At 33.0% G+C, this 26,812-nt stretch overlaps 2 protein-coding genes across 8 annotated transcripts in view; both read right to left on the bottom strand.

The window, feature by feature from the left end:
* LOC136038689 (uncharacterized) overlaps nucleotides 1-26,812 on the bottom strand; it is a 97,678-nt gene that overhangs the window by 46,994 nt on the left and 23,872 nt on the right. The gene's annotated exons all lie outside the window — the stretch shown is intronic.
* Nucleotides 16,391-26,812, bottom strand: part of LOC136038686 (protein-associating with the carboxyl-terminal domain of ezrin-like) — a 42,487-nt gene continuing 32,065 nt past the window's right edge. For 6 of the 7 annotated variants that reach the window (XM_065721974.1, XM_065721972.1, XM_065721975.1 and 3 more), the window contains 4 exons: nucleotides 24,532-24,686; nucleotides 23,835-24,022; nucleotides 21,898-22,038; nucleotides 16,391-17,754 (listed from right to left, as the gene is read on the bottom strand). In XM_065721974.1, the coding sequence (XP_065578046.1) occupies nucleotides 16,888-17,754; nucleotides 21,898-22,038; nucleotides 23,835-24,022; nucleotides 24,532-24,686 (1,351 nt within the window). In that variant the 3' untranslated portion in view covers nucleotides 16,391-16,887. The remainder of the gene's footprint in view (nucleotides 17,755-21,897; nucleotides 22,039-23,834; nucleotides 24,023-24,531; nucleotides 24,687-26,812) is intronic. The other variant, XM_065721980.1, reaches the window with a different exon arrangement.

Here is a 26,812-nt window from a genome sequence, read left to right as displayed (position 1 = left end):
TGTTGCTTTCTTACATGAAGATTTGCGCAAGTGAGAGATACTGTTAAATCAGGCGCTTTAGCAAATACCTTTAGCAAATAAATTAGATGGAACATATCTTAATTTTATTTCCACCTTAACATTCATTGGTAGCCCTTGGGTATATTAAATATTTCCTGATTTATTTTCCCAACTAAATGAAATTCACTCGCTGTCGCCTCTCTAAGTGTATTTGTAGGATGACTTTGGTGTCATCAACAAGAATTGTATGTAGCTCGTATAATTTGAGATATTGCTGCTAGTGCTCCCCAATATTTCATTTATGTTGACACTGATTTGTCTAAATAAATTACGCAATACACAATTTTCATGGGATAGTCCATCAGCAAGACTTGTCATTTAAATGTCAGATCTCAAGAGTGCCAAATGCAAATCTATACATGTGGAAGACACATCAACGAAATAATCTTCATTGGAATAAATTTGAAAATGAATGTTCTCAGCAAACAATTGTTGTGGGTAGAATTGTTCATAGCAACTATGTTCTGCACTCACATATAAATTTTATGCATTGAAAGGATGAAAAGACGAAGCGGTTGATGGATGAGATTCCTTGTGAGGTAGATATGCCATTTCAGCCTATGAGAAGAAATTCTTTTTATCTAACAATTTTCTCTCTTGGTTTCATTTTCTTTGAAAAGAGTAATGTCTTTCATTTCTGACCTCAATAGATACTCATGATTGATGCAGTATTTCTCAGCCTTTTTAAACCTAGAGGATAAAAATTCATAGCAGCCGGTACAATGTATTTTTTGCCAAGGGTGGTGCAGATCGAAACCACTTAGCAAACCAGCTGCCAAGACCATAGCCTGACATTGATGAACGACCTTTGCAATAGTCCATTCCATAACCCAGTTGTCTTGGTCGAAGAGTAGCAACATAGCAATCAATATCAGGACAAAGGAGTAATTTTTCATTAGACATCTCGTTTTTGAATGGGTCAAAATGAATGTAATCACAACAAAACCTTTTGTTATTGCTGAAAGATCACCTAGTTCAGTTCTTACTGTTAACTAGCACAGTTTCAAATAAGAAGTGTTTAAACGGATATACTGAAGATACTTTATATTATAATAGTGGATGTAATCTTAACTAGTTTTTCGTTTAAAAACACGTAGAAGGGGAACGTTGGTATTGCCAACTCTTGATCGGATGAAGCGTTTAGAAGCCGAGGAGAATCCAGGTGCATAGTCGGCAAAAATGACATGATTCGTGCTAATGGTGCTCCCGGCACTTCCATTTACTACATTTTATTAAAAACCAGGAGCATCTCTGAGATTATTGTTGAGAATAACCTTCTCATTCTAAATGGAAAGATTAATGTAAATCTTGCCCCTTTTCCATTGAATAGTTAGATTGGAAAGCACCATTTTTACGAGCGGAGATTTTTCAATTAAGAATACGACAAATTTCGTTGATGCTAGCAAATTCTTTGTATTGTATTGTTATGAATGGGTATTCACAAGATTTAAGTGATTCTATTCAATCCTCAGTAAGGAGTGGCCAATCATTGGTCTAACTTTTATGTCATATGTAGGATGTTTTCTCAAAATATCATAGTTATTTTGAGAATACAATCGACAAGAGCAAGTTCATACTCCCCATCGAATTTCATGGTAGGAGAGAGTTTTATCCAAAATTCACTGTTTTTTTTTTCAATCATTATAGAGTGGGTCAAGGACATGGGGCATGAATATGAATTATTCAAGCATGAATTATTCAACATTGTATATGTCTGCTACCCAAAAATCAAAATCAGAGTTATATCCTAGCCAACGAAAAAGCAACTGTCTCTTGCCCTTGTTTTTTTTACTCTTTAATATCTTTTCAATTTGATAGATTTCACTATTATTTTTTACTTTTTGTACTTCACAGTCATAAAAACCACCAAAAATCTCTTCATCTTTGGTTTCTCGTAGAATATACGTTATAGGTTTAGGTTCTAGGATCTTTGATATTTTAAAAGGTTCAGTGGACCATAAGTAATTGCCCTTTTCAAAAACGTTGGTAGTTTCATCAATTCAAACTGTATCACCAACATTGAATTATTTCTTCTTCTTCGCTTCCTTTTCTCTGGAATATAGTTTAAGAAAAATATCAAGTGCTCCATGATCTCCTCGATGAACTTCCCGAGGGCTAAAGTTTGACAGAGATTGATAGGGGCACTGAATAAAAATTCGCATGATTTTATCTAAATTGTGAATAAAAGCAGTAATATTTTTCAATGTACAATGTCTCGAAATTAAAAGACAAACAGTTCTTGCACATTGTTTGGTTAGTGAAGGCTTTATAGGAGTATGATTGTGATAGAGCATTGATTTATATTTCACCAACGTCTTCTCTGCATGTGGATTACCAAACTCACTACCTCGATCCATTGGAATTTTTCTATAATAATAATGCTCAAGAATACTTTCTAGAGCTCTAGCAACTTCATCACCTCTCTTTGTCCGCAATAGAATAGCATAAACATAGTGACTAAAGACACTGATTGCAAGGAGAATAAATCTGAAAGGTCTATTGTGATGCCTTTAATCTCATCTAGAGTTAAAAGATCCGCTTGTTTTGTATGTAGTGGGAAAAAAAAGGCTTTAGTTTTTCGATCATGATTATCACGAGTCCTACGATTTCGATGTAGGGTATAAATCTTTTCATACGGTAGCTACCCTCTCGATAGCCCTTTTTGAACTCCAGTGACTTGATAAAGTGTGATGGGAGAACTTAGACTTCTCACTTCACCAATATTTTCATTAATACGTTTAAAAATTTCAACGATTTTGAACACAAACACAAATTTGTAAAAAAAACTTCTTCTTTGGAAGGGCAAAAGTATCTTTTACCCTTCCACATACTAGTGGGTGAGGGTGATGATGATAAGTTGATATCAGGACGTCTTTGCTGTTTTCTCTCCTCCACTGGTGTTATCAATCGTTGTTTTTGCTACTGCTAGCAAAAGGTGAGCTAGTATTTTCCAAGATTGATTTAAAATCTTCTTCTTTTAAGGTTAGACCGCTGTTGCTGCTATGCTTAATCAATCTTCTTAGAACTTGCTTGTTGGTAATAAAACTTCTCGGAAGGTGACATTAAATTAAGTAGATTAAAAAGTTGTATACATGATTGTCAAATAATATATAGATAACTTCGAAGACCACACTGCCTTTCCATTACGAAAGTAAAACAGTTCAAAATGAGGATGAAACCTTTTTATTGACAGTGAATAGATAAAAAATTATTTAACTGGATATTTCGAACACATAAACAGTGTTCATCATCAGCAGTAAAACTAAAAGACATGAATAAAAATAAACAAAATTTATACCTAATAAACTAATTACATATAGTTTATTGCTCTTGTTCTTTTCAATGCAACAGCGGAGGCAAATCTCTTTGACCTTTTCGGTTCCGGTTCATCAGAATTATCTGACATATTACGTGGACAGAGGTCATAGCTCTTAGGTGAGGTGATATTTACTTTATTTGACCTCAGTAGATTATCATAAATTTGAGTTCAATCCAAGTTCACCTGTATCTCTGTTTATGGAATTATTCTTGAATAAAGTTTTTTTTTTAATTTCGATTATTTACCTGAAAATTTGCTTTAAACCTTGGTTCCTAGAAACCAAAGAAAAATTTTCAAACAAAATAAAATGATTTGGAAAATTAAAGATATGTTCCGAGAAGGCCGACGTGAAATCTTCAAGTTTGGTATTTTGCTTTAAAGACGATGAAATAGAATTTTGAAGTTGTAGCAATCTTGTTTTTAAATTCTGTTTAGTACGTCCCACATAAGAGCTTCCACAAGTACATGGGATTTTATAAACCCCACTTTGTTGCTTTACGGAAGTCCGATCCTTTCCAGAATTTAAAAAACTAGCCAAAGTATTATTATCTCTTAAAGCTACCTTTAAGCCATTATTTTGTAAAATTCTTTTAAGTTTTTCACTCAAACCTGGAACATATGGTAGAGAACAAAAAATATCTTTCTGTTCTGTTGTTTCCAGAATATCGTCAGCAAATTCTAGAATTTTTTCCTTCTTTTCGAAAAAATCTGGTCAATTAACCAACCCAGATAATGGTTACTTATTAAAATCTCTTTTAACAGCAATAATTCCTCCTCAATGCATTTTGGAGAACAAATTCTAAAAATGCGGTCAGTTAAGGATATGATTAAACCAATTTTTACTTGGCGAGCATGACCGGAGAAAAACGACAAAAATCTGCTATAGTTAGTAGGTTTACTGTAAATCTTAAAATCCAGACTATTTTCATTTTTTAAAAGAAGGACATCCAGAAAAGGAAGTTTATTATCCTCTTCTAGTTCTATTGTAAATTTTAAATCACCTCCCCAAAAATTATGATTTTCTAAAAAAAACTTTGTAATTCCTCCACTCCATAATTCCCTACTGAAATTATGTCATTCATATATCTCCCCCAAAATTTATGTTTTAAAAAGTATGAATCTAACGCTATTGTTTCAATATTTTCTACAAAAAATTTCCTAATAAAGGACTTTAAGGGGCCCCCATGGGTAAGCCATTTGCTTGTTCGAAAAAAAACCTCTGAATCGAAAAAAAAATAAGAGAACATGTTGCAAAACCTAACTAAATTGATAATTACACCGACTTCCAAAATTTTCTGACGATATTCTAGAAACAACAGAAAAGAAAGATATTTTCTGTTCTCACCTAAGAGCTATGACCTATGTCCACGTAATATGTCAGATATTTCTAATGAATCGGAACCGAAAAGGTCAAAGAGATTTGCCTCCGCTGTTTCATTGAAAAAAATAAGAGCAATAAACTATATGTAACTAGTTTATTAGGTATAAATTTTGTTTATTTTTATTCATGTCTTTTAGTTTTATTGCTGATGATGAACACTGTATATGTGTTCGAAATATCCCGTTAAATAATTTTATATCTATTCACTGTCAATAAAAAGATTTCATCCCTATTTTGAACTGTTTTACTTTTGTCAAATAATAAAAAGTCCTTTATGATTTGTCACCAAACCCTAATATTAAATAAAGTAGATTGTAACTTTTCCCCTGAATTATAATCTGATTCCCTTTACCATCAATTTGAATATGGTCCCTTTCCAAGATATATTTCAAGAGTCCTTTACATTGCTTGTGCTTGTGAGTCTTCAGGGAATTGCCATTAAACTTCTTCGTTATTAACGATGCCGAAGAAAAGAGTAGCGTCTATGAGCCCGATGGAAGTAATTGGGCATTTACTTCTTATATTCCTAGCAATTGAAAAAATTATATTGTGTAACCCAAGTGTCAACAAATACTTTTGCATTATTATTAATTTTTTTACATTATTACTTTTGCATTATGTATGATATCCTTCGTTTCTTATGAATTTGTAAAATGTCTTATATTTTATATTTGTTTGACATCAGTGATTTGATTTTGATTTATTTCAATGTTTTAGGATGAGAAGAGGAGGTGATATGTCATATATGCAGAGCTTTAATTAGATGAAAATAGGCAGTAAAGTGGCCACCATTTGCACACCAAAATCCAAAACTTAAATTAATAATTTTTGCACTTCTCATAGTTTTACTCTAAATCCCCTAAAAAACAACAATATTGTAAGAAACCACCCCGATTCACCAAAACAGCAAACCCAAAAAACAAAACAGACACCCAAAAAAAGTAAGTAGTATATATATATATATATATATATATATATATATATATATATATATATATATATATATATATATATATATATATATATATATATATAAGAAAGGGTATATATAGAAAGTGTGATCGTACAAATTTCAGATAGGGCGCATTGGATTGGTAATCAGAAGTTCTTGTGCCCTTTTTAAGATTCAGAGTGATAGGAGGGTGGATACCCCCCCCCCTCACCTCTTATTTTCCCGAAATATATATGACAGAAATTTTGTCATGGCTATTTGTTGTCATAGAAACTTCGAAAACAGCTCATTTGATTGGAAATTGAAAGAGCCAATGCCCTTTTTAATGGTTGAAAGTGATTGGAGGGCGCCACCTTGCCAGTTCATCAACTCCAGGGAGACGCCCATCAATTCCCAACATCGAATCAAAATTTTAAGAAGGCTTTTTGTTCAGCGTAGATGAAAGGTCTGGAAATTATGTCTTTGACAATCTCCAAACCTTCTCAAGACCAAAATATAATTTGCACTTTACTGATATATATATATATATATATATATATATATATATATATATATATATATATATATATATCCTTAGAGTTTTAATATTTTTTATTTATTAAGGTTAAAAAAGTTAAAGCACTTTAATCGTATTTTGTTTACTTAAATCATACAATAAATAGTCGAGTCAAATTCAAAACGAGCAAAAATTTAAAATGAGAAGAGCTGAAGACTCCCATGCCTTTTCAAAACCAGAACAAAATTTGCACTTTATTGACAACAGAATACATTTACAACGTCTTCACTTTATTTTTGCTTGTTTAAAATGTTTTTATTAAAAATTAATATCAAAAAATATATTTAAAATGTTTTCACTTTGTTTTTACTTGTTTTGAATATTTTTACTAGATATATGAAGGGAGAAGTCCTCTCTTTTGCACTCCAATTACAGCAAGAACGTCTGGTGCGCTTTTAAGATTAACAAGAGATTGGAAGTCAAGCAGCCCTTCTCTCAAGCCCATTCATTTTCCAAACGCATCCAGTCAAATTTTGAGTAAGCCATTTTGTTCAGCATAGTAGAACGGTCCAGCATCTTTTTTAGGGATATTAGGCATGTCTAGCCCCCACAATTATGCAATTGGCCCATTATACTTTAAAACTAAGTGTTGCTTTAAAACAAGTAAAAAGGCATTGTTAAAAAATAAAAATTTCAAATAAAAAATTTCAATAAATAGCCGAGTGAAACTCAAAACGAGCAAAAATTAACATAAGTAGGGCTGGTGACCCTCATGCCTTCTCAAGACCAGAACACAATTCGCGCTTTACTGAAAATAGAACAAAACAAATAAATGACCGTGGGTTGTCAATTTAGTTGACATATGCTGACATTTCATCCTTAAGATTTTGATGATTTTTTATTTATGAAAGTAAAAAGGAAGAAAACATTTCAAACGTATTCTTTTTTCAGTAAAGCTATATATATATATATATATATATATATATATATATATATATATATATATATATGGGGGGGAGGTGTGTGAAATAAATTAATCGGATATCAGGGGGCTGCCTTCTTCTCAATTCCCCTCCTCTTCACGGTAAAGTTTGACTTCTTGACATATTTCTTTAAGAACGACTGCTCAAATATATGAGTCTTTGAATTGGAATGAAAGTATTTTACATCACTATAAAACCTTAGCGTCAAGAGCAGGAGTTCAGATAGGGGCAGCCCCCCTGACATCTGGATTAACTTCTAAACTTTTAAGTTTTAATGTTGCTCTTTATTTTCATTATAGAAAAATTTTTTTTTTTTTTATCTAGAATAAAGGGGCATCCTGTATGCTAGTTTAACATTTAGGAAAGTGGGAAGTTTTAGTTCCGAGAAATACCACCCTTTTTGAATCGTCCTTTGAAAAATCAAGATGGTTTTTTCCCCTTGTTTTGTTTTTCAAGCCTTAGATACTACTACTGCACCCATTCCCACATATGCAAATACTTTCGTCCTACCAAAATGTCTGAGGTAAAATATGTTATTTTTCTTGCTTTGGATAAGACAACTCAGTCCTTAAAAACATGGAATATGCATAATCAAAATAATGTGATCAGCAAGTCTTAGTGATTAGTCATATATATATTCAACAGCAGACATAGAACTCGTCATTTGTGATTAATGTACATTAATGGGGCTCGATTAGAAAAAGACATGCTGTCTAGCGGTGGAAATGAATGGCTCTTTTCCTTATGACATTTTACCCTTGGAATCTGTTGTGAGTCCCAATTTATTTAGCTTGGCCACAGTGGGATTCTCGACTTTATGTCATTTCCTGGAAGAGTAATAAATCTTCCTCCTGCGGTACTGCCAGTTGGCGAAATCAATTTTAGAAATTTTTCATTTCCATTTGAGACGTGTTTAACTTGTTTTTTTTTCTTTTGAGGCTTTTTCACAATTTTAAAGATTATAAAATACATATATATATATATATATATATATATATATATATATATATATATATATATATATATATATATATATATATATATATATATATATATATATATATATATATATATATATATATATAGTGGCAAAATTTGGAAGTTTAAAGACTAAGAAATTGAGTAGCAACAAGGTTCCCGTTCTAAACCTCATAATGTTATGCTAGTTTGGCGACAATTAAAGTGTCGATTATATTACAAAATATGAGCAAGTTTTTCGCGTAAAAGTAAACAGCGACGTTATATTTCAAAACAGACAGAAAATGTGTTGGAAACGAGGGAACTCTCGCCCCACCATCCTTCCATTCTTTACTTTTAAGTTTTGTGCTACATGATCCGAATATTGGGGGGCCCCAATATTTGCTTAGCGCAAAGTCAGGGGCCGAAGGGATGGCAGTCCCATCAAAAACAGGATAATTTCTGCCTATTCTGCGTTTTAACGTTACTTCTATACTTTAATGTGAAAAAAAGTTTTTATGCAATTTTTACGTGTTTGTAATATTGTATTCAGTGTTATCCTAAATATAAGAGGGCTGCTGCCCTCCTTAGCCCTCTATTCCTGGCACTTTAACTCAAACTCTAGTCAATCGAAAAAATGGCTGTTTTCCTTTGAATTTACTTTTCTCACGATAACAGGGGAGCTGTCAACCATTGCCCCTAAATTAATAGCTTAGCCCAAGTATATTTCTGTTCACGAAGGGAGGTAAAGGGACGCAACTTTCCTTCAACATTTGTCTGAGGAATTTTTTATGGAAAGTCTAAATATGGGCATCAATGCATACTTTTTGCAGCTTCACCCCTCAAGAAAAAAGTCCTACATATTATACAGTATATCTGTTAGTATTGCTGCGTTAATCTATATATCTACATAAAATAGAATGAATGGGGTTGTGAGTACCTGCGTATCCTGTATGCATTTCAACGCTTTTCATCTGATCGCCATGAATCTTTAAGAAGTTGCTGAGCATACTCTTCCGGAGAAATGCAAATCCCCCCCCCAAGGCTCTCTTAAAACTTTTCGCCCTGACTAAAATTAGAGACCCCTCTACATAAATACTTGAAAGTTTTTCCTGTTAAATTATTCGCATTTTCGGAATATACAATTAACAAGTGAGTTAATTATGGATTCTGTCATCTTAAACACTTCCGGAATTATTCAATTTTCAAACAGTTCGTGGTAACGAACCGTAGTAAGGAACGACCCGGCTCAATAATAACCAAAACTCTAAAAAATTGAATTTTGATATCAATAGCTACATCAAAAGAATCGCATTTTAATGCTGATTTGAAATATATAAGTTTCATCAAGTTTAGTTTTACCCATCAAAAGTTACGAGCCTGAGAAAATTTGCCTTATTTAAGAAAATAGGGGGAAACACCCCCTAAAAGTCATAGAATCTTAACGAAAATGACACCATCAGATTCAGCGTATCAGAGAAACCTACTGTAGAAGTTTCAAGCTCCTATCTACAAAAATGTGGAATTTTGTATTTTTTGCCAGAAGACAAATCACGGGTGCGTGTTTATTTATTTTTTTTTTCCAGGGGTCATCGTATCGACCAAGTGGTCCTAGAATGTCGCAAGAGGGCTCATTCTAACGGAAATGAAAAGTTCTAGTGCCCTTTCTCAGTGACCAAAAAATTGGAGGGCATCTAGGCCCCCTCCCACGCTCATTTTTTCCCAAAGTCAACTAATCAAAATTTTGAGATAGCCATTTTGTTCAGCATAGTCGAAAACCATAATAACTGTGTCTTTGGGGATGACTTACTCCCCCACAATCCCTGGGGGAGGGGCTGCAAGTTACAAACTTTGACCAGTGTTTACATATAGTAATGGTTATTGGGAAGTGTACAGACGTTTTCAGGGGGATTTTATTTTGTTTGGGGGTGGGGCTGAGGGGAGGGGGCTATGTTGGAGGATCTTTCCTTGGAGGAATCTGTCATGGGGGAAGAAAAATTCAATGAAAAGGGCGCAGGATTTTCTAGCATTACTATAATAAACAATGAAAAATAAACATGAAAACGTTTTTTCAAATGAAAGGAAGGAGTAGCATTGAAGCTTAAAACGAACAGAGATTATTACGCATATGAGGGGTTCTAAAAATACTCTGGCATAAAGAGCGAGGTATTTAGGAGGAGATAAATACCTCGCTCTTTATGCTAAAGTATTTTTAGTAATTTCAACTATTTATTCTACGGCCTTTCTGATTCAGGGGTCATTCTTAAAGAATTGGGACAAAACTTACGATTTAGTGTAAAGAGCGAGGTATTAACGAGGGTACAAACCCCCTCGTATACATAATAAAAATATAAGATTATGAAAGTTTGTTACGTAAGTTAATTCTTAAGTTACGTATATTTTTTACTAATAAAAACATTCGTTAAAAATTAAAAGTTCTAGTTGCATTTTTAAGTAACCGAAAAATTGGAGGGCAACTAGACCTCCTTCTCCACCCCTTATTTCTCAAAATCGTCTGATCGAAACTAAGAGAAAGCCATTTAGCCAAAAAAAGAATTAATAGACAAATTTCATTTTAATGATTTATGTGCGGAGAGCCAAAACCAAACATGCATTAATTCAAAAACGTTCAGAAATTAAATAAAAAAAAACTAATTTTTTTAGCTGAAAGTAAGGAGCGACATTAAAACTTAAAACGAACAGAAATTACTCCGTATATGAAATGGGTTGTCCCTCCGCAATCCCTCGCTCTTTACGCTAAAGTTTGACTCTTTGCCACAATTCTATTTTTTAAAACAATTAAAAGCTTTAGCGTAAAGAGCGAGGGATTGCGGAGGGGACAACCCATTTCATATACGGAGTAATTTCTGTTCGTTTTAAGTTTTAATGTCGCTCCTTACTTTCAGCTAAAAAAAATTAGTTTTTTTTATTTAATCTTTAAAAAGCATGACGTTCGAAAAAATAGATGTTCGTGTTTATCGATTCAGCACACTATTGTGCTTTTGGATCAATTCTGCTTTTTTTGGTAACTGAAGCCAGTTTTAAGGATAACACAAGTGGTACAAGACAGTTAAATAAATATACAGAGAAAAGGCAAGCTCTGGAGAATGCTACTTAGGCCCTGGTTCAGCCAGATTTTATTTTACATTTTTAAATAGGATTACCCTGGTCCATTGTAAAGCCAATTTTGGCTGTTATGTTAAAAAACAGCTGGCCTTGGGATTTTATGTGGTTCTCTCATAATGTTACGAGCCTCTCATGTTTTCCTTGCAAAATGAAAGAACGAAATTTGATATATTTCCGATGAAAGAACAGAAAACCATGCGAGGGATTGTGATAAAAGAACTGTCAGTTGTTTTTTTTTAGAAGATAATTGAACGTTCTTCTTGTGCAGCGATTTCACATGGACAGCATCCTTTCTCAAATGACATTTTCATAGGCTTCTAGTATCAGGCTTGCGTACATTCAAGGCTAAATTTAAAGCATTGACGCTTCTAAGCCCAAGCGTTTCTGCTGCTCCTTATTCATAACACAAGAGGGAGGGTCAATTTTCCTTTAAGAAAATGGTCTTTATGATGACAATTTTTATTTTATCGCAAAATAACATCACTTCTGATAACAATTTGACAATCAAATATTTGTCTGTTGGGCGTATTAAGTAAATTAAATAAACCGACAAGGTATTGGAAATAAGTTTAATCCATTGACAGATAAACACATCAATACATGTACGCCTTATGCATTATTTTGTAATTAAGAATATTTATCATCAGATCCTTGCCTTTTTCATGCGAAGGTGAAATCATCGTACGGCATCTCTTGAGTCAGCCCTCCGTCAAGAGTGAGGAGGGATAATGATGTCAATCTGTCGTGGTTGATTGAAGATCTAAGGTAGTTCTTCACCCGATGAAGAGTTGAGAAGGATATTTCTCCTTTGCAGTTCGTGGCAGGTACACTAAGAGGAGTCATGTCAGTTAGAGTCATGCAATTTTTTCCTTCATAAGTATTTGTACCGAGAAGAGTTTCAAATGTAAGCATTCATCTACAATCATAGGCTCAAGATTGCATGCTTCGAGATCTATGAGGTGTGGATTTATGTGGTGGCGGAGTGGACCTGGGACTTTGACGATAAATCAAATCAGTCCAGTTTTGTTAAGAAAAGAAATCCCTCAGTGATAATTCATTTCACCCCCTGGCATTGTGTGCCCCTAGGCCCGGGCCTAATGGTAAAACCTGACCTGCGTACATTGAACTTCTTTATTCCTTTTTTGTTTATTAATCATTTTCAAGACGAATCGAAGCCTTGCCAACTAATTGCGAATTGTTTTGAGCCCAATTCAAGCTTTCGCGTTAGTTCAAACGCAGCTGGAATCTCATTTTATGTAATTCTTCCTGAGGCTTATAAACATGTCTGCTCATGTTTCCCTTGCAAAATGAAAGAAAGAAATTGGAGATATTTCCGATAATCACATAAAAAATTTCTTCGAGTGATGTGATTCAGATAAAAGGATTTGACAGCAATGGGGATTCGGAACTAAGGTTGATTACAGACTGTCAGTGGTAGATACAATTTTCCTGGCTAGATCTATAGGCCATTTCCAATAAAGAAAATTACCTATTTAAAAAAAACCTCAATCGGTAGAAGAAGATGGACAGTTGCAATAAGCAAACGACCACAATTGTTTTGGCATATTGTCTCAGCTCATTAAATTAAGAATGCGGATTAGCTAACGTCAAATCTATTCCTAATGAAATATCTTTGAGTGCCTATGATTATCTGTCCAGCAGATACATTCGAAATATGAGCTGGTTTACAAATCGCTTTCGAGCGACAAGACTAAGCTACAAATAATATAAAGGAAGAGGACAATAATTATTAAAAATAAGAATTCGTATGCTGTCGGTATGACACGAATATGCGGATGCCAATCCTTAGAATATTCAACTTGGACACTGTTTCAAAACCCTTTTTCATCGTTTTTTTTTAATCACCGCCTTATTTAGTGTAGCGGCTATTGGCTAAAGACAGAGCAGTACCACGAAATTTACTTGCAGTTGTTTTTTTTTCTTTTGGATTAAACCATCCAAATCTTCTACTTTGTTGATTCTCTTCTGTAATCACACAACGCCTATAGTAGCTGTATTATCGCCAACAATAACCTGATGCTGCCTAGACGCATGCTACACACATTATTTTAAATATTCCAATCTATATTTAGAATTTGCAATATCAAAAACTAAAAGGACTGTAGAGGGTGTGTTACTCTTGGACTTCTGTTATTTTGCCGATACGGGGGAAATCTTTCATTTGTGATCTCAAAAATGTAAATGTCGGCAAAAATGCAGACAATGCGCTAAATTACAAACAATAACGCGAGCAGTATATCATCTTAAAAAAACAATTTTATGTGACTTATTTTTCGTAGTATTGATTTGTGAATCTTTGAGGGAAACCATATTCGCCTTATGGTTTGACTTCTATTACTCAACTAAGCGAAAAAATAAACTGGCTCTGTTAAAGACTAAAACAAATACTTTATCCTGGGACTAAATCTAAAAATGTAGATAAATCAAATTAGTCAATAAGAAAAAGCTGTTTCCCAGACCCTCTACTTTTAAAGCCTCTGGTATTCTGATTTTGGAAAGGAGGCTGCCTAGCCGCAAACTTTTGCTTTCTTTTCATTCCTATTAAATCACAGCTTCATGATCTCTGGCCTGTTCCCCAACGCGTATTTTGTTAGCATTTTCAGAAGATGTGACTAACACTACCAAGTTAACTATTATGACTGAAGATTGCTAGATTCATCATGCACATCCCTTAGTAGTAGTTTAAAAATGACACTGAAAATAAGTTTAAAAGCGAGTTTCAGGCAGCATACCGTGACATGAACAACAGAACAAGGTTACTAAGGATATTTGTACGTTACTAAAGACACACAATGTACATAAATGATATTTGTGCATTACAAAACTAGACATCACTAAAACTTGATTAGCTTTAAAAAAATTCAGTAAAATCATCGGATTTATACCGATAGTTTCTTTTTATCAGCGTAGGTTCCCGAATTATTCCAAATCATTTTTTGCAGTGATCTGAAACACAGTAAAACCATATATTTTGTGTTTTTTCATGAACGTCGAGTAGTAATATATGTCGAAATTGTTTCTTTTATGTTTATATTAATAAGCTATTTGGAAAATGTAGATTACTTATGCATTTTCGTCGACTGCAATTTCGTATAACTTAATATTCGACTCATTTAATTGTTTACTTTTTTCTAAATATTGATACTCTGAAGAATTCGATGTAAAGTAGATGAGAACAACGACAATGATAAAACTAACCCAATGTGTTAAGATAAATTTCACATGCTACATAAACACGGTTTTGAGTTTAATGTGTATGTTTAGTTTACAACTTCCTCTAAAAATGACAAAACTGAACATTGCTTCTTATTAGGAAGTCATGGGAGAAAACATTTTTTTTTTCATGTAAAAGGTAACCTGATATGGTTTAAAAGAGAGAATGGACGTCATATCAAGCAGAAATTTCAAGAATAAGTTTTTGAACCCCATTGAATCTTATCACATCAATTTTAGCACGTGTACACACAATGCATAAGCGGTTTCAAATCAGACAGCGATTGGCAGGCTAAAGCTCCCGCCGTGGTTTCCCAGTAAAGGAAATGACAGAAGGACTTGAATCTTAGCTAATTTATTAGCAACAGTTTTGCCAAAAAAAAAAAATATTTTTCCTCTCTCTCAGTCTTTGGGACCAAAAGAATCCAGAATAGTTATGGCTGTGATCTGCTGCCTCTTTTAGAAGACACTACCATACCTTCTTGATATTGCGATCACTAGTCAGTAGCAAATTGCATGACTTGGGCTGCTTTGCTGATTAACTACACAAATTAAAGTTGTTTTGTCAAAATGTGGCCATGGGCACCCATTAGCTGAATTTTAGGGGGGAGAGGGTACTGGTCTAATTGGCACTTCCAATGTTGTATGATAGAAATTTCAAAACAAAAATATAAAAATATAAGGCAGCGTCATTCAGACAGGGGGGCTGCCACCCTCCTCCTCCCCTCGTTATGAATGCCCATGATTATGGGAATCATTAAAATAGTTATTAAGAAATTTATGCTTCAAGCCAGATTAAAGAGTTTCTTAGACGAAACAAACTTCATTGTTGGGTCAACTGCTAGCAAAATATTTGTAAAAATAGAAAAAAAATTACCTTGGAAATTTTAAGTATCTTACGAAAAAAATCCTTCAAATAAAGACGACTTTCATCTATTTACAGTAAAAGTCTATTGAATCCTCTCTATTTAAGGCTTAAATTTGTTAAGAATGAAAAATATGAAGATGAAAATGATATACGACTTTTACAACTAACGTATGTGTAAAGATGCAAAAGAGTATTACAATTTTTCCAGTTTAAGTTCTTTCTTCATTATTAGTCTTCATTGCATAGCATTTCATTCCGGTTATACTTCTAACAATTAACAATTCTAGGTCTTTTCTGGTACATGCAGTCGAGAGAAATAAATGAAACAATAATACTAAGAAATCTTATAAGAAATATATGAGAAAACTTTTGAGAAATCTAGTTGTTTATAAAACACTTTATAGGAAAGAGACAGAGCAACAACGCAAGGGGAGGGAGCTTAGTGAAAATAGGAGGGAGTTTAGAAAGGTACTATTATGATGTCATTATAAAAGTCAGGCAAAGGTCGGCCATGGTGAGGGCGTTTCAAGCTCTGTCACTGAAGGGTTTAGATTTAAAAATGATTCATAGAAAAAGTCTACCGTCACTTTTATTAAGTTTTTTATTCTTCTGGATTTGGTTATGTCATTAGCTAGTCTGGAAAATAAAACTCAGCACTTAGGTGGCAGTGAAGTTGAAGAAGAAACCAATGACACCCCAGGTTACACACTCTACATCGGCAGTACAAAAACTGTTAACAATTGTCAGTTCTCCTTTAAATTTAAATCAGAAAGACATATTGACTACAATTGAGCTGAGGAGCAAATAGAAAGGCTTGGTCCATGCCTTAGGCAAGTCACAGATCGGCCGTAAATGATCTAAAGTTCTTTAATGCACCAGTAACCATACACTGGGTACAACACTCTTGCAAATGCTTCTAATCCTTTAAAAAGGACCAAATTTCTTTTAGAGCATTTCAGAAGGACTTTATTTCATTTAAAACAAAGCACAAATACCTCGTTGAGGATGTAGCAATTCTATTCGAACAAATTTTATTTTTGTGAAGAACAAACTAAAACAATTTTTATTGGAATACAAATTTCATAATTAAACAATATTTACTAATATTAGCAACCTTTAACTGTTGGATTTAAGTGGGTCAACTATAAATATAACGCTTCTTTAAGTTGAAAAGTGCTATGTGGTATTGTAGGTGTGGAGCAAATAGCTTTATCACAACAATTCTTTGAATCCTAAATAGTCTTTTGCATAAAAGAAGACAAATACTTGTTAGGCAACAATCGATAACAAAATTGCTAAAAGTGCTTTCATCCAGTCCAGACTAAAATAAAATTTACTTGCCTCTTTTAGTCCCTGAAAAGCTACCTTAGTCAGATGCATTGTATTGGTTATCCTTTCACCAAAAAATTCACATAAATCACTTCGCATAATCAATTTGACTATTATGTAAAACCAAATACTGATTACAGTTCTTACACTATAGAGGAACAGAAATCTTTAAAACTTTGTTTCTACCATTCAGGCTCATCCCAACCAATCCCAGGTTCTTCTATTATTTCACTTGCATCAAGGCCCGGCAACAGGGCTGACACGACTGGTTTAACAGAAATAACTTTCTGACTTTTCTTAGCAGAAGTGCTACCGAAAACTTCCTCGAATATGTCATCACTCACATCTTCCACTTTTTCAGGAACAATTTCAACAGCCATTATATCAAATTCTAAACCTATTATCTTTTTGTCTTTATCCATATCCTTCTTTACACTATACGAAGCGTTATTCAAAGACTTTGAGCTGCTAATAGATTTGCTCCTACCCTCTAAATAATCTTTAGTGGTCGCTTCAGAGGTTGGCTTCTTTAAGTTCGACCTTAGTACCATTCCTTTAATTGCTTTGGTCTTCCCTTCTAAAGTTTTATCCACTGTTTTTGCACTTTCAAACTTGTTGCTTAAATCTTCATCTTTTTTGGCTCGCACTTTCTCATCCGTTTCCACAAAGTCAACAGAAATGTTTCTTATAATGTCTTTTGGATTGTCCATCTTTTTCTGAGTCTTTTCAACATTAAGCACGTTTTCACTTGTATCAACATCGTTATTAGAAAATCCTTTAAGAGAGTCAGAATCACTGTCCCAGAGGGAACTTTCTGACTTTCCCAAAGTTAAATCACTATCTATATGGAAGGTTTGTGGTTCTCCAGGTATTTCTTTTTCACAAAGGGGCTGTGATATTTCTAAATCCTCCCCTCCTTCAGGAGGGATACGCTCTGGGAGCGATTCATCCTTATTACCTTTATTATCATAAAATAGCGGTGCTGTTTTAGAACCAGATGAAGTATTTACTATTGAAACCAAAGAAGCGTCTATATTGGCGGACAAAATCTGAAATTGAATAGATACGTATATACGATATGCCAACATTAAAATGGTAACCTACCATAAAACAAAAGGTACCTTTGCATGATTTACGTACGCGCTGTTAAACTCTACAGTTGGGAGTTATGATAAAAGCTGTGCAAAGAAATTCAACTACAGAACAGAGAATAACGAGGACTTTTTTTCCCAAGACAGTGAACCAACAAAACCTATTTGAATATTTCGGCCCTATATCTAAGGACCGTCTTCAGCAAAGAAAATAATAAGCAATAAAACACTTACAATAAAAGTTTTTCAGTGTACTAATCAAAACGTACCAGAGCAGGCCAAGAAGGAAGGACACATCTGCTCAAAGATTTCCAAGTTAAATGCGAAAATATTGCATATGAACTTGTAATCAAACTTACGTAGCCAATTCTAAATAAAAACCAGGGCATTTAAAAAAGATATTGTTGTGAAAAAATGGTCAGCAGTGTGTTAAACTCAAGACGTAGAGATATAAGGCTTGAACAACTTGGGGTGGAGAGGGAGCGTGTTCAGCAGTGCTGAAATCAGAGATTTGTTCCTTGTAGTTGAAGTAATAGCACTATCCAGTAGACCTGATAAATCCACAGTCTCACGTGGATGGAGGATACAAATTCATAATGGAGTATCAAGACCGTTTAACTAAGTTTGGCACGCTACGGCCATTAAAAACTGAGACAGCTGAAGAAGGAGCATATCACCTTCTTCAAATATTTTAACATCTAATGCTCCAGCTCCTATATTGCATTGAGATAAAGAAAAAAACAAAAGAAATGAATAAGAAGACGATAAACGCGTAAATGAAAGCAAAAAGGAACAACAAAAATCCAACGAATATTTCGCCCGTATATAACAAGGTGTCAAAAACAACCTGAAAGTAAAACTGAAAAATATATAGAAAACTAAAATAAACTAAAATAAAATTTATAATATACAATTACTTACATTTACAATTTGCTGCTACCTTCATCAAACCACGAAAGTAACTGGATTAAAATGTTAATCTAATAAATGAACTAGAAATATAGTATTGTGACATAATTTTATGTTGGCGGCTATAAAATATAGCCGGCCTGCATGCAAAGTGCGTTAGCTACAATTCTTCTGAATATTATTAAGTAAGAATTGTTTTTTAACTTCTCTTTGTCTAAATACTTCACCCCCCCCCCCAAATTGTAAAAAAAAGTCTAGAAACTGAAACTCAGAAATATGAATGAAAAAATATATAAAACTAAAATAGACTAACATAAAATATATAACATACAATTACTTACATTTACAATTTGCATCTACCTTCATCAAACCCCGAAAGTAACTGGATTAAAAATTTTAAAATAACAAATGAACTAGAAATATATTATTGCGACATAATTTTATGCAAAGCTTTCGATGCTGCTATTCTTTCAGGTTTGTTACTTGAACTAATCCCTTGGACATTTTTCAATGCTTTATTTTTGAATATGGGTTCATTTTTTAAAATAATATCATAATTAGAATCAATATTTATATTACCAGTATCTCTAATAGTGGATAAACCTGCAAAACTGTGTTTTTTGTTTTTTTTTTATTCTAATGCTTCAAGAGCACATTAAGGAAAACCTTTATCATTGGAAATGACTGTTGCTTAATCGAACTGCACAAAATGGTCCAGATTATAAAAGACATGTTCTGTCAAAGCCGAAGTGAAACTTTCGGGAAGTTTTGTTAATTTTAGAGCATTATCTATTGAATTCCGGTGCTCAACAAAATGCTCCACAAATTGTAGGTGCGTTTGACCGACGTAAAATTTTCCGCAAGAGCAAGGAATGCTGTACACTCAACTTGCCAAACTGTTACGCGTTACACCCTTCCCAAGATTCAGAAAGCTAGTCAATGGTCTGATTGATTTAAAGCAAGTTGACATATTATATATTAATAAAGTCTGTTTAAAATTGGTATGTAAGTTAATGAAATATATCTATTGAAAATTTTAGGGTCCAAAAGTTGAGAACCTTCATTTTTATTACCTTTTTCATACTTGATCTGCCTTTTCTTTATTATTTCATTTACAAATTTTGCAGAATATCCGTTGCAAAACAAAAAAACCCTCAAATACAATAATTCGCTATCAAAATACTCCACAGAACAAATTTTAAAAACTCTATCAAACAATGATATGACTGTTCCCTTTTTTACTGAAATTGGGTGAGATGAACGAAAATTTAAATACCTGTCATGAGTTGATTTTCTACAAATTGACAAAAATAAACCATTATCACTTTTTATTAATAAAATGTCTAAAAAGGGTAGCCTGTCTAGTTTTTCCAGCTGTAGTGTAAATTTTATATTTTCATCAAACCTCTTTAAATGGTCAAGAAACAAATTTAAGGAAACGAATCCATGTTCCCTAAAACATAAAACATAGTCCATGAACTTAGCCCAGAAACAAGGAGACAGACAAAAACACTGAATAGCGGACATTTCTACAGAATCCAAAAGTAAATTAACCAGGATTGGACTTAGAGGAGCACCCATTGGTAAACCGAAGACCTGTTGGTAAAAAATCTCCTCTAAAACCGAAATAAAATGAATACTTATTGACCATAGGGACCAATTTCATAATGACCTTGGCGTCCATGCTTGCCAATGTTACATCTTATATCAATTCAAAATGTTTTTGTATTTTATTTTTAATATGACTTCGCCTTTTTTTTACATCACAATTTGTGTACACAACATCAAACTACAAAGAATTGTTTCGTCTATGTGACGAGTTTATAATTTGTTTACAACATCAATTGAATTTTTTAAATAACGCAAAAGTGGAAGAAATGCTGTTGCCAACCATTTTCCTAATTTGGAAACTGGTGAACGAATGGTTGACACAATAGGGCGAAGAACATTATTCTTATAGATCTTAAGCAAACCATAAATTTTTGGTGCTGAACAACCTCTGGGGAAAATTTATTACAAAATCGAGGGGTTATTTCTAAGTTACTTTTGAGCACTTCCAATTCATGCTGTGTTTCTTCTGTGTATTTTTTTGTGGGATCAAAACCGAGTATTTTGAAAGTAATCTCATCTGAAATAATGGCTTTCATTTTATGTTCATAATCACTGTTATCCATTATGACGATTGTGTTGCCTTTATCAGCTTTGGTGATGATGAGATCTTATCTTGTTTTAAAAGTGTAAGGGTTTTTATGTCATTTCTGGTGGTTCAATTTTAATTTTTTCTTATTAAGTTTGTTCAAATGTATCACAATTCCGGCTCTAAATTTTTGCGGGGCTTCAACTTTATCAATAGAGGACATAATACCAGCCTCCCCTTAGAAATTATTTTAGAATAAGGACCCGATGAAGAAAAGCAAAATTTCGGCAAAATTGCCAAATTTGGCGAAAAATTGCTTTTAAATAACTAAAAATTGGAGGGCAACTAGGCTTCCTCCCCCATCCCATTTTTTTATCAAAATAGTCCAATCAAAACTATGAGAAAGCCATTTAGCAAAAAAATTAATAAATATGCAAATTTCGTTTTAATTATTCATGTGCGGTGAGCCAAAATCAAAACATGCATTAATCCAAAAACGTTCAGAAATTAAATAAAAAAACAAGGAACAACATTAAAACTTAAAACGAACAGAGTTATTCCGTTTATGGAAGGGGTTGTCCCCTCTTCAACGGCTCGCTCTTTACGCTAAAGTTGTTTATTATTTTAAAAAGTAGAGTTGCGAGAAAAAGTCAAACTTTAAAAAGCAAACAAAAAAATGACCAACATAGTACCAGAAAAACTAACCACCTCAAATTTATTTTCAGTTCTTTTTCCCGACATTTTTATTGTTCCCAACGCAGCTTAACTACAACTACAACAGAATAATTTTATGTTGTAATTGCGTCTTATTTGACTAATTGCGTAGTTATGCAAAAACTGATCAAGTGATAAGTGGACGTTTCTACCACTGCAAGCATACTTATCGGTCTTAGGTCGTAATTTTTCCGTTTTATATGAAAAACGTTATTATAGCAAACGAAGTGAAAAAAGCTACGCAGATAACTGTCATGTACTGTGAATACTTAACTTAAGTGATACAAAGGTGAAGCAAAAAAAAAAAAAAATGTCTGACTTGAAAATTTGCAGCAACTAACCTTAGGTCTGCCATCAGCAAATATTTTCAATCTTTTCCCACCAAGGACTGATTCTCCACCAAAGCGACTGACTAGAAGTGACAAAACCTTCAAGGTTTCAGAAACAAGGTCGTTATGAGTATCCCTTATACCCAACATGATCTACAAAGTAAATTAAACTATGAGAATATTATAGCATCTACGATAGCTGGATCTTCTGGAAGAGTGGATGCCTTCCAAAGAACTAGTCTTAGGGTCTTTAGTCTGAATTTTGCAATGCTTAATTTTTGTTTAAAAGTAAACAATTAAACAATTGTTTAAAATAAACAATTTAATAACAAGTTTAATAAACAATTTAATAAAACAATTTTAAACAAATTTAAAAAAATTGTAAAAAACAATTTAATAAAACAATAAACAATTTAATAATTAAAATAAACAATTTAATAAACAATTTAAATAATTAAAATAAACAATTTGTTTAAAAGTAAACAAAATAAACAATTAAACAATTAAACATGTAAACAATTAAAAGATTAGAAAACAAAGATACAAAAAGAATACCAATTATGTGAAAAAAGGAAAAAAGAAAGTCACTTCAATATCATTCCTGTCGAATAATAAATATAATAAGCAGGATAATAAATAATAAAAAGATAATTATACAACTTGAAACAAAACTTTCTTCTTGACAAAGAAACGAGAATTAATCTGATAATCTGCTAATTGACCCCTAGATGGAAAAAGTAAACAATAAAATGTGGAGAATATAACCCTTTGGTGGTTCTTTCAGCCTTTTTTTTCTTTTTTAGCGCGTCTTGTTTCCAATCTTGGACAAAATGAATGTAATATAAAAAAAAATAATTATTTCCTTTCCATATACGGCTCCTTTTAGCTTTTTTTCCTTTTTTTATAACTAGAGAGGAATAAAGAGAGTCCAAACAGTTGCTTTAAATTAGTTTTAATTAATTAAATTAATTTTTTGTAATGCTTTCTTAATACAAAAAATCTGTGTAAAAAAAAATTTGCAAATTAAACAATTTAGGAGGCAGTTCCAGTCAAGTTTTAAATTTGTAACCACCTTTCGTTGTACCAAGTTCAATACAATAGACATTGTCACAAATTATGTTTTCTAGACAAAATACATCGGAATTTTCAAGAAGAAAGTAATGATTATGATTTTTGATATAAAGAGACAAATTCGATATTTTAATGAGTTAAAAATTTACTCAACATTTTATGTTGAAAAGAGTTCATTATAGCTATTGTTGTGCATATAGGGGGGGGGGGCTCACTCCCAGTAAGCAGAAAAGGAGACAAAATATACAATACTACAGGCACTGACTATTGTCTGATACTCTAGCTCCTTCTAGAATTCTAAAATGTTCTAGTAGATTCAATCAGAAGTTAAGCATTCTAAAAAAAATGGAGCAATGAAGTAAACCTTTCCAGGACTGGATTTGAGTCAATCATATCCGTGCTTCCTAATTAAGATTAGTTGAATGATACTTTACATTTCAGAAATAAATTAAGAAAAAAGCTACCAAGAATACTAGGACATTGTCTAGTAATCCCCTCAGCATTTAATTCCCTCAGCCTTTACATGGGCTCTACGAATTAACGTAGCAGTTTAGAAACGTGTATATTATTCTCCACCAGAGGAGCTATCGAAGCTTATACCTCACCATAGTACAGTTCATCACCTACAGCAGGGATACCTCAAAGGGAGCTTTACCCGACATATTCCACCACGTGGAATTACCGCCATATTGAAATTATTGTAAAAGACTCAACTTTTTACTTTATGGTTAGGTCGCCAAAAGCAAAAGACGTTTGAGCTTAGGATGTCAAGCAGTCAACCCCGGTGAATCTTTAATCAAATAAAACATAATTAGCATAGGAATGGCTTAAAGTTTCTTACGAGAGCGTAAAATAGCAGAGTAATGTAGCATACATACCTCAGGCAGTACTTCTTGTATTAAGGTTGTTATTTCAATGTACTCGAAGAAACGATGAAACTGCCGAAGAAATATGAGCCGAATTTCTACTTCTCTAACGTGAAAGACTTTGACAATTTCTGGAATAATATACTTCTTGAATAGATCCAAAGACAGGATTCCTTGTTCAAAATTGTCATCATTTCCTTCTAAAAAAACAACTATTCAGACTTTAAATCAGGAGCTTTATCTTAACTAAATTAATGGCACCTTGAAAAGTTGAGTTTAATGTTTATAAACAGGGTTATTTGGTTGGAAATATAATTTCAATGCGCATTATAATTTATTTCTCAATACATCTTAAATAAATAAAAAAACTAACAACCTTAATACACAGTGAATTGAATCTCTACTCTCTCAGCGTGAAATATTTTGACTATTTCTTGGATAAAAAGTCTTAATAATAATGGTTGCTTGCACAAGATAAAAGATAATTCTATATCAAACTTACATATGACTTATTTTTAAAGTAAATAAACTAAAGGCTAAACCTATGACCTCAAATGAACAGTTAGAATATGTATATACATGTTCTATTGAACAAGATTCTAACGATTACCATCTTTAGAAACATGGCGCATGAGAAGACACCAATCTAGATCATTTGTGTTAACTAAGTCATTCACTCGATAATCAGAACAATAACAAAAAAAAATACCTTCGGAACTGTTCAACAGCTTCGGAGTTAGCAATTTTGGCAAAATGCTGCTCTGAGCGTTTTCATCTAGAACAACATGGCGTCTTAGGAGCTTTTGACCCAAATGTCGGGCTATCATCTCTTCTGGAATACATTTAAGCTTCTCTTCCAATTTCCTAAAAAAAAAAACTGAGATAAAATAGAACGAAAAACAGGGCCACAATAAGCCACATTAAACAAAACTATATGCACGGGTGTATCAAGAAATTCAAGAAACAGGAGAGGTGGTCTAGCCCCATCTGGACTTCTGAAGCAGTTTATATAGCAGACTTAAATCTTTGCTTTTACGTACAAGATCAAAAAATAATCTTTTTTTAAACTTTCAATGGCACTTACAAAAAAAGAAAATACTGTATATTTGAACCAAGGACTTACTAGGTTGTTGTAAGTAAAGACCCTTAAACAACGATTTTTCTCGGCATCGTTGATTTTAAAAAATGTTTGTCACAATGTACAGAATCAGCGAAATACAAACTATCAGAGATCCTTTTTGAAAAATGAAGGAAAAACCTGGCAATGCAGATATGGCCTGAGGGACAAACAGCCCACCCGAACTAAAGAAATAACATCTACATTATCATCAAAATGTATTCCCCCTTTATCTGATAATACACAGATATATTTTAAAAACCAACATGGTGTTACATGTTTGTCAGTGTACAGCAAAATTCAAAGTGTAAAATGTCGGCCTAGGCTACAATTTAGAAATTCCAGAGTTGTAGATTGGTTGAACTAGCTTATGTGGTGAAAATTTTTCTTGTGTTAATTAATTTATTTTGTACTTGTTTGGTAAAGTAAATTGATTGACGGAGGTTATGAATGATTCTGACTTTAGGTTCAACCAGGACACCATCTTCAAAAGGAAATCACTCCTTGATCAAGTAGGTCTATCTTATGTAAGAGACATTTAACTGAGCCATTTACTAGAATGGCTTAGAATGAAGTTTGCAAAATTTCTTTTGCAAAGAAACTGATAATACGACAAATTCAAAGTTAATAATGTTACTAAGAGGATCCAAGACTATAGGAGCCTAAAGATCCTGTAGGAGTCGAAGACTAAAATGAAATAGAAGCATTAAAGATAATTTGGGGCCGAGAAAACATCTTATAACACCTTTCCAGGCGCAGATTCACTCATATTTTAATGTTAATTTAGTCGATAGCACCTCAATTTCTGATCAGTTTTTTTTTTTTTTTCAGATAACTCTTGACCTTACAAAAGTTGTAATCAAAGCTTATTTTGTAATTGTAATCAAAGCTTATTTTGAACGATTTTCATAAAACTTTGAGTAATATAGAATCAAACAATAAAAACAAACTTCGATTACATAAATTAATATCATAGAAATCCAGCTTTGAAGTTACTCAGGCTCAGGATAAAGAAAGATAACCTACTGGCTAGTTTTGGCTATTCAAAATCAGCAACATGTCAATGTTGTTCCCTGAGCATTGGTTCAGTGTTTAATTCCCTTTCACTGTTCCCTTTCAGTGATTTATTTTTTTTTTCCATATCAATCAGTTCGTGATAACGAACTGTAGTAAGGAGCCAACCAGAAGGAAGGGGTGGGGTTGTTACCCAAAGAATAATATATATATCATCTTATAATCATATATTTAAAAATACATTATAAAGAAAATAGCTTCTATCACTATTTACCTATATTTTTATTATAAATCTTCCTCTCTGACTTCAGTTTGCTCCTTCTCCATATAATTTGAGTATGACTGTTGACGGAACAAGATTCAAACTCAACTGATGAAAGTTGGTGACTAATTGACTATTGTCAGCAAATGTTTATCTCACGCTCACGAGAGAAAATCTTAGCCTAATTTACTATGCGAGTAAGCAAAGTTGGTATTTTCTCATCCTAATAATTGAGTGATTGTGTCATAATATTAAATGACCGCGATTTGAAAGAATGTTGATACTCAAGTCAGTGCATTTAAAATGGGAATAGCGGATTTTTTTCACGGGAAAAAATAGATACTAAGAAAATATGAGACTTATTCATTATTCAAAATCGTAACATAGTTGTAACATAAATTCAAAAACGTAACAAAAATGTAACGTTTTAGGACCGTAACGTAAAACGTACCGTTTTATTTGAAACGTACCAAAATTGGTACGAACGTAATCTCGGTGGCAACCCTGTAGCCGATATTGTAAAGGAATGTAGATGAATATCCTCCGGTGACTTTCGACGGGTTTAGGAGGCGGTCCTTTAGCTGACTCAGCAAAATT

Source organism: Artemia franciscana, chromosome 18, assembly GCF_032884065.1.
Source record: "Artemia franciscana chromosome 18, ASM3288406v1, whole genome shotgun sequence".
NCBI lineage: Eukaryota > Metazoa > Arthropoda > Branchiopoda > Anostraca > Artemiidae > Artemia > Artemia franciscana.
This window is presented reverse-complemented; position numbering and strand designations above follow the sequence as displayed.